The sequence below is a fragment of the Alexandromys fortis genome, unplaced genomic scaffold, assembly GCF_014885135.2.
Source record: "Alexandromys fortis isolate MF-2015 unplaced genomic scaffold, M_Fortis_MF-2015_v1.1 scaffold_761, whole genome shotgun sequence".
Classification (NCBI taxonomy): Eukaryota; Metazoa; Chordata; class Mammalia; order Rodentia; family Cricetidae; genus Alexandromys; species Alexandromys fortis.
Window position 1 is genome coordinate 4,262 of NW_026068633.1, and position 8,322 is coordinate 12,583.

At 43.5% G+C, this 8,322-nt stretch overlaps 1 protein-coding gene across 1 annotated transcript in view; it reads right to left on the reverse strand.

Annotated features, from left to right (window-relative positions):
• Positions 1-4,973: 4,973 nt before the first annotated feature.
• LOC126495985 (chromobox protein homolog 3-like) overlaps positions 4,974-8,322 on the reverse strand; it is a 10,451-nt gene continuing 7,102 nt past the window's right edge. The window contains exons 2-3 of the mRNA XM_050133581.1: positions 7,492-7,749; positions 4,974-6,233 (exon numbers count right to left, since the gene is read on the reverse strand). Coding sequence (XP_049989538.1) covers positions 6,107-6,233; positions 7,492-7,749 — 385 coding nt within the window. The 3' untranslated portion in view covers positions 4,974-6,106. The remainder of the gene's footprint in view (positions 6,234-7,491; positions 7,750-8,322) is intronic.

Genomic DNA, 8,322 nt, shown 5'->3' on the forward strand with positions numbered 1-8,322 from the left:
TTGAGTCTAGACTCCTTTATAGCAAACCTGCCTGTCAGCTTTTGCTCCATATGGCAGGCTCTCTAGCCCTAGCAGCCAGCCTGCTTGGCAGGCGTAGCTGTGTGGATTGTACACTAACTTCTCGCATCTTGAGGGACTCCCTTTTGAGTCCTCAGCAAACACATAAAGCAAACACATAAATCTCTGTTTTTGACTCTTACCCCTCTTTCCCTGATAAATTTTTCTTTCCTTTGAAATTGACTGTTCCCACCTCTTTTTGGATGACAGTGAACCTGTGCCTACCTCATTCTGTAGAGCTGTCCGAGTTCTACAGCCTCAGAACTCTTTTTTCTTCTTCTTGTTGTTTGTCCCGGGACCGTGTGATGTCGTCTGATAGTTAACCCTGTTCGGGCGCCACTGTCGATTGCCTTGGCGGGTTACTCAGTCTAGGGGTTGTAACCCACCCTGCAGTCAGTTACTCCAGGGTCCCGGAGGGGTGCTATCTGGAAGATAAATGGGCTAGGAAAGAAGGAGGAGGCCATGCTAAGTTTGTCACAGCCTCCATTTATTAGGGTCCTGGTTGCTGCTTATATAGCCCTTGGATGAGGGCTTGGGGGGCACGGGATCTCCAGGTCATGTAGGCCAGGAGGTTAGGTGATGATTCTTTGGCCAGGAAGCCGTGAGTTGACACGACTTCCCTCCCTCCCTCCCTCCTTCCCTCCCTCCCTCCCTCCCTCCCTCCCTCCCTCCCTCCCCTCCTCCCTTCTTCCCTTTCTCCCTCTCTCTAATTTTCTCTTCTCTTCTTTTCCAAGACAGGCTTTCTCTGTGTAGCCCTGGGTGTCCTGGAACTCACTCTGTAGATGAGGCTGGTCTTGAACTCAGAAATCCACCTTTTTTTGGGGGGGGGCAGTGTTAAGACATGGTTTCTCTGTGTAGCTTTGGAGTCTGTCCTGGAGTTCACTGGACTAGGCTGGCCTTGAACTCACAGACATCTGCCTGCCTCTGTGTTGAGAGGAGCAGCGGGCCGCCAGCTAGCTGTATACCTGAAATAATTACACGGAAACTGTATTCTTTTAAACATTGCCTGGCCCATTAGTTCCAGCCTCTTATTGGCTAGCTCTTACATATTGATCTAACCCATTTCTAATAATCTGTGTAGCCCACGAGGTGGCTTAGCAGGGAAGATCTTAACCTGCGGCTGTGTCGGGTGGGAGAATCATGGCGACTCCTGACTCAGCTTCTTTCTCCCAGCATTCTGTTCTGTTTACTCTGCCTACCTAATTTTATGTCCTATTAAAGGGCCAAGGCAGTTTCTTTATTTAGCCAATGAAATTAACACAAAACAGAAGACTCTCCCCGATCACCTCTGCCTCCAGAGTGGTAGGATTACAGGCTCTGCCCCATCATCCAGCTGCAAGAACCAACTCCTTGACATCCCCACTCACACTGTCTCATCTATCTCTCCCCCAAGTAAATAACAAACAAACAATAAATAAATGTAGCAAAAAGGTACAAGTATTTAAAAAATGTTTAGAAATTTTATGTGTGTGTATTTGTGTGTGAGTGTGTGTGTGTGTGTGTGTGTGAGAGAGAGAGAGAGAGAGAGAGAGAGAGAGAGAGAGAGAGAGAGAGAGAGCATGAGCATGTGCACATGAATTCAGGTGACCACAGATTTCACTAAAGGGTACTGGATCCTCAGGTGCCAGAGCTAGAGTCAGTCATGAGCTGCCAGGAATGGGTGCTGGAATATAACTTGGATCCTCTATAAGATCAGTATGTGCTCTTAAGCACCGAGCCATCTCTGCAGTGACAGAGTGTAGGCCCATATTTTTATGTGGCAAGGCAGCCAAGCCATCAAGCCATAGGCCGCACCTGAGATGGGTCATGCATCCTGCCAGGCAGGCTGTTGCTAACCTAACAAAAGGTCAGGATGTTTTGCTCCTTCCTTTGTAATTTGGAGGATGCCTTATAGAAATGCTAATTCAAACCTATGTAACAGCTAGAGTAAGCAGCAGACAGGTAGTTGTGGATGTGATTGAAAGCCATTCACCTGGTTACCTAGGAGACAGAATATAATGTATTTCCCCTAAGTTAAGTTTTGGTATAAAGACTGGAGAATAAACGGAGAAATTCTTCAGAATGTGAACTCAGGATATCTGTGTAGCCCTGGCTGACCTGGAACTTGGTCTGTAGACCAGGCTGGCTTCAGAGATTTGTCTGCCTCTGCTTCCCATGTTCTGGTATTAAAGATGTGCGCCACCACCCCCTGGCTGTATTTCTTCTTTTACAAACTATTCATTATTTTATTTTTTTTTTAAATTGGATTACTTGCTTGGGGTTTGGTTTTCAAGGTCTTTGTATATTCTAGACATTGACCCTCTGTCACGTATAACTGGCAGACTTCCACTCTGAAGTTTCTTTGAGAGGTTAATGGTCTCTTGCTAGGGAGCATTTTAATTCCTTGAGGTTCATCTCCTTTCCTCCAGTCCCCGCACCTTGAAGCATCTCCACTTCTAGGAGTTTCACAGGGTGCAGGGTTTTGTGCAGTACCAGATATGGATACCATGTTATTCCTCTGCTCTGCGTGGCATAAGCTCGAATGACCTAGAAGGAACTACAATTGACTACTGCCTGGACCAGGCTGGCCAAATCTGCAGGACTCTGTGATGATTGATTGTAAGTGGGCAGAGCCTACAGTGAGTAGTCCTGTCACTAGGCAGGTGGTCTGTTTGTAGAAGAGCCTGGGGTAGTTAAGCTTGAGCCAGTAAACAACATTCCTCCAGGGTTTCTGCTTCAGTACCTGCTTGAATTCCTGTTCTGACTTTCCTCTGTGGGCTATGACCTGCAAGCGAGAAAGAAACCCTTTCCTCCTCTAAGTGGCTTTGGGTCATGGTGTGTGTCACAGCAACAAAAAGCAAACCAGAATGGCAATTGGTGTCCAGTGTTTCCAGAATCCTCTGTTAAAGAGGCTGTCTTTTCCCTGTTAGGTGTTTAAGAACTAGGGTTCCAGAGAAACATTAATTTGGATTGTTCTTCAGGGAAGTTTCAGATATAGTTGTGCATTCAGAAGCAAAAAGCTTCATCTTGCCTAGGACAGAAACTGTTCTTTTAAGGTCCTCTGAGAGAAAGGGGGAGGGCAGGTGTTGAGCCACAGAAAAATGGAGCCAAGGTTGGGTGACATCATCTGATTAGGCTAAGACATTTTGTTTTCTGTATTTCTGGCTGAGGCAAGTGTTTGAAGGTCTCAGGTACATTTCAGGATAAGGGACATCAGGAAGAACAATGGGCCTACTTAGTGTGTGATGTGACAATTCACTTGTCCTGCCTGTAGCTCTTATGACTTTGCTATCTGAAAGGGGTCATTCCTAGGAATGGGGGTGGGGCAGAGAAGTACTTGGATATTTGTGAAGGCAGGGCGGGTAGACTGCACCTGGAATGTCTGGATTTTAACATTATCCAGGATTTTGGCATGTTTGTCAAACACCAGGTGGTTACAGCTGCATAGACTGTATCTTGATCTTCTGTTCTATTTACCCACATTTCTGTTTCTTACCATGCAGCATTTGTTATCATGACTCTAAGAGAACTTGAAATCAGGTATGGTCATACTTGGAACTGAATTATTTTTCTTTTAAAAGTACATCATTTACCCAGAGACAGTGATGCACGCAGCTAGGTCCAAAGAAAACTTCCAATTCCCCCAACTCCAAAAAGCAGACCAAATAAATGTCCAGAAATGGGTTCAACCTGGACTATGGAGGATTCTTGGCAGTTAGCTAAAAGCCAGCATCCCTCAAGAATTTGGGAAGCCAAATGGAGTCATTGCCCTTACCTTTGGCAGAAGGGACAAATGGCAACCTGTAGTGTCTATTGGCATATTGAAGTGCATGCTGGCCTCCATGCTCCTTAGCTATCTCAAGTACCTGTTACACTATCTAAAAACCTACCATGTACACACAAACGGTATAGAAGCATACAGCTACCCCCAATAATGCCTGTTTTTACTTTGATGACAGAAAAATTAAGTAAAATGTCTTCTCATAAGCTTTTTAGCTAGGAAACTGAGTGGTATATTTGAGACAAGTAAAACAAAACTGTGTGTGTCAGAAAGGGAAGAAAAATGACCATCAACCTACTCCTGACAGTTCAAACAAGCTCAGCCTAGTTAAGACCGAGAAGAGATGTAAAGGTTAAAGGTCAGTTTAAGGCGACTGGAAACAGTAGATACATTTTTACATGGGCTTATCTATTTGTAAAAAGGATTAACTGGTGGTAAAGACTCGCATTAGACTGGGCAGCATTTTGAATAGTGACCCAGTCCAAGGCTGGCTGGAGAGATGGACCGGCAGTGAACAACTTTCCTGTTCCTCCAGAGAACCTGAGTTCAGATGCCAGCATCTACTCTAGGCAGCTCACAATTGCCTGTAACTCTAGGGCATACAAGGTTCTAGCACTCACACCATCCCCAGTTCCCATATTAAAAATAAAATCTTAAGACATCCAAGGAAAAAGCAGTACTGACTGCCTACCTTTGCTTCAGGCTGTTGGGCTATCCCTGTAGCTACCATCACACTCATGCTTCTTGGGCCTCCCAACATGTACTAAAGTGAACCCCTTCAGCACAAGGCTGGGATAGCTGAGCTGAGGCTTCTAGCTTCATGAAGCTGAAGAACTGTTAACCTCTCCATTATGCACAGTCAATGTTGGGACTACCCAGTTCATACTGACTGTAAATCAATGTGTATAAGTAAGATGTGTGCTGATATATATGTTCGTGATCCTGGTACTCAAGTTTAAGGCTAACTTGGGATATGTGAGGCTATTTCAAAATAACAAAGTACCTGGGAGACTGACAGAGAATGACTGTTGGAGGAGAGCCTGAACTACAAAGAGGCCTTATCTCAAAACTAATAAAGGACGAACTCTATGATTAGATGTTTCCATCCTCATTACAGAGCAAATCAGACAATGACAAAGAAGCCATCACATAAAGGAATATAAAACTATTTATTGACCACTGTTCACCATTATTTACAATAAAGTAAATATACAGTCGGATGACATTCTGATACTACAAAGTTACTTTTCTGGCTCACTGAACCAGAACCCAAATACTGAAAAGATTGATCCTACCAGTAAGGAATGAGACAGGGTAAAGAAAAAGCATGCACGTCATTAGTTTATATTACCAGATTTTGTTCATTTATGTCAGCAGGTCTGAAATTGCCAACACCATCTCTAACCATGATTCTATTTCCACAGCAAACAGACATTCCACATCATAACCTTTTAGATTTCAACTTTCTACAAAGGAATGGTTCACTGGAGGAACCTTACATGCCCAGTTGTCTTTTTGCTTAGTTTTTAGAGACAGGGATTCTCTGTATAGCCCTGGCTGACCTGAAACTCAATAGACCCGGCTGATTTAGTCTAAATCAGAGACCCATCTGCCTCCAAAGTACTGGGATTAAAGGCACACGCCAATACACCCAGCATCAGTTTTGTTATTATTGAGTCAGAAAATGGTAGTTTGTAAAGACAAAATTTTGTAAACAAACTACTGTATGTGATAATAAATTCTGATGTGGTTGCTTTAAAACTATCCAGTAAATCACATAACTGTCTACTTGATCTGAAAGGTTATGGTTTCAGGAAAATGTTCACAAGGGAGGAATCTCAACACATGTTTTCATCTACAGTTTTTGAGTAGTAAAAAACAAGACAAAATGAAAAACAGTTACATGAGGGTCTTATGCACACACAAGCTTACAAACAAAAAACCCAGAATGGTCCTTCTGTGTCCCAGTTAAAAATAAGTTCTGATTGAGTAATGACTGTAAAATCTCCCCAGCATTTAAGAATAGCCGTTCTTCAAAGCCGAGGAAATACAACACGGTATCAAACATTCTACTGTTAAAAGAAGCAACTACAGAAAGCTTTTATTTGCTCAAAGGAATCAGTGCCTTTTGATGCAGAACAAAAACCAAAAATATCCCAACTACTGTCAATACTTTCAAAACCAGCATATCAAACTCGATTTTCATTAGAATGCTATTTTTTTCCACACTAGTAATTCAAAACTCAAGATCCAGATTATATATATATATATATATAAAAATGCAAACAATTATTGAGCCTCGTCTTCTGGACAAGAATGCCAAGTCAGCCTTTCCTCATAAAAGGCGATGACAATCTGAGGACACTTCATATTCGCCTCCTTTGCCAGCACCAAGTCCGCCTCATCTGAGTCCTTCCTGTTTGAGGGGGGAAAAAAAGGTTAAACGTTTAAACTGTGCATGTCTATTCAATAAATATTAATTGAATAAAAATGAATGTAAATGCTACTAGATGGATGCATGGTAGTGTGATTACATATCAATAATTTCCCCCCCAGGGACAGAAGAGACAGCTTTATTGTAGAAACGCTGGGCCAGCAGGTTTAAAATAGGAACAGACTTTCAAGTGCACACCAGTCCAGACTCCCCTGTTCATATCCGAACCCCTCTCCAGTTTCTCACGTTTGCCCTCTTCAGCAGTCACTTCCTTAGGGTCTCAGACACGTGTGCCATCACAGAACCTTACATATCAATAATTTCATTTCTCAAAAGAGGCTATACATTTTTTTACCGCCCCCCCACCCCCCAGGGTTTCACCGCACAATGGTGCTGGCTGACCTTGAACTCAAGTGCTGGGATTATAGATTAGAGCCACCATGTTTAAGAAACCTGGTATGTGTGTGTATAGCTGGGAAATGGTGGTGTATGCCTTTAATCCCAGTACTTGGGAGGTAGAAGCAGGGGGATTCCTGTGAGTTTCAGGTCAGTCTGGACTATAGAGTAAATTTTAGGACAGCCAAGGCTGTTACACAGAGAAACCATGTCTCGAAAAACCAAAAAAGAAAGAAACCTTGTGTACAACTTCCATATAATTAACACTCAAACCAGGTGGTGGTGGCGCACGCCTTTAATCCCAGCACTCAAGAGATGCAGTGGCAGCTGGGTAGTGGTGGCGCACGCCTTTAATCCCAGCACTGGGGAGGCAGAGGCAGGCAGATCTCTGTGAGTTCGAGGCCAGCCTGGTCTACGAGTGCCAGGACAGGCTCCAAAGCTACAGAGAAACCCTGTCTTGAAAAACCAACACCCCCCCACCCCTTTCAGGCCTAATTCGCAGAACTCTAAGTTGAGGTCAGCTTGGTCTACAAAGAGAATTCTACATCAGCCAGGGCTACACAGTGAGACCCTGCTCAACCACCTCCCTCTCAAAAAAAACCCAACCGAAGTACTTTCCATCCTTTTTAAACTGTATGTAATGAGGGCCAGCAAGATGACTCATCAGGTAAAGATGCTTGGCACAGAGTCCTGAATCTACATCCAGGTGCAGAGAATGGACTCAAAGCTGTCCTCTAACATGTGATACACATACTGCTCTCATCATTATGTATGCACACACAGAGGGAGGAAACAACCCCTTCCCCCAAAAAACCACCCTAAAACCATTGCTCCGCACACTTACCATTTCATAAGAAACATTAATTCTCCACTGCTGTCTGTGGCACCAATTATTCGTTCAGGATCAAGACCTCTGGCAAAACCACTTGGTTTGTCGGCAGCATCTCTTTTCTTCTTCGATTTGCTATCATCAGATTCACTGTCAGATAAAGATTTCCTTTTTGTACCATCTTTTTCTTTACCAGCTTTTTGAGAATTAAGAAATGCTTCAATTAATTCTGGACAATCTAAATTTTCTTCTGGTTCCCAAGTATTATCAGCACTGTGTTCAGTTAAAGAAAACAAAAAGTTGATTCAATTAAACATTGCCATTACCTGAACCTGTTTACAACTACCTGAAAAAAAAAAAAGTTCCCATAGAATAACACTAATACTGGTAGAATAATAACAAGAAAGAAATGTCTTTTTATTTCCTGTATTATTTAAAAATGTCTAATCTCCTTTCACACCTGTTCACGTCTCCAACTGAGCAATCAGGTATTTTAACCCCAAAGACAGTTGAACCTGACTCTAAGGACAACCAATACTGTATTTTTCTGCTCCATATGCAACTCATTTCATGTAACCCTAGCTGGCCTCAAGTTTTATGCAATCCAGTCTTCATTCTCCTGTCCCCACCTCCCAAGTACTGGAATAAAAGGCATTTTCTATCACACTCCCTTTGTCTGGTGGTGGGATAAAACCCATGGCTTTGTGCATGCCAGTCAAAGCATGCTACCAACTGAGCTACATCCCAATCCCTTGAGTTTAAAGGTGGGGGATAGAGCCGGCCGGTGGTGGTGCACGCCCGAAACCCTGGGGGGGGAGGGGGGGGGGGGGGGGAGGGGGACAGTGG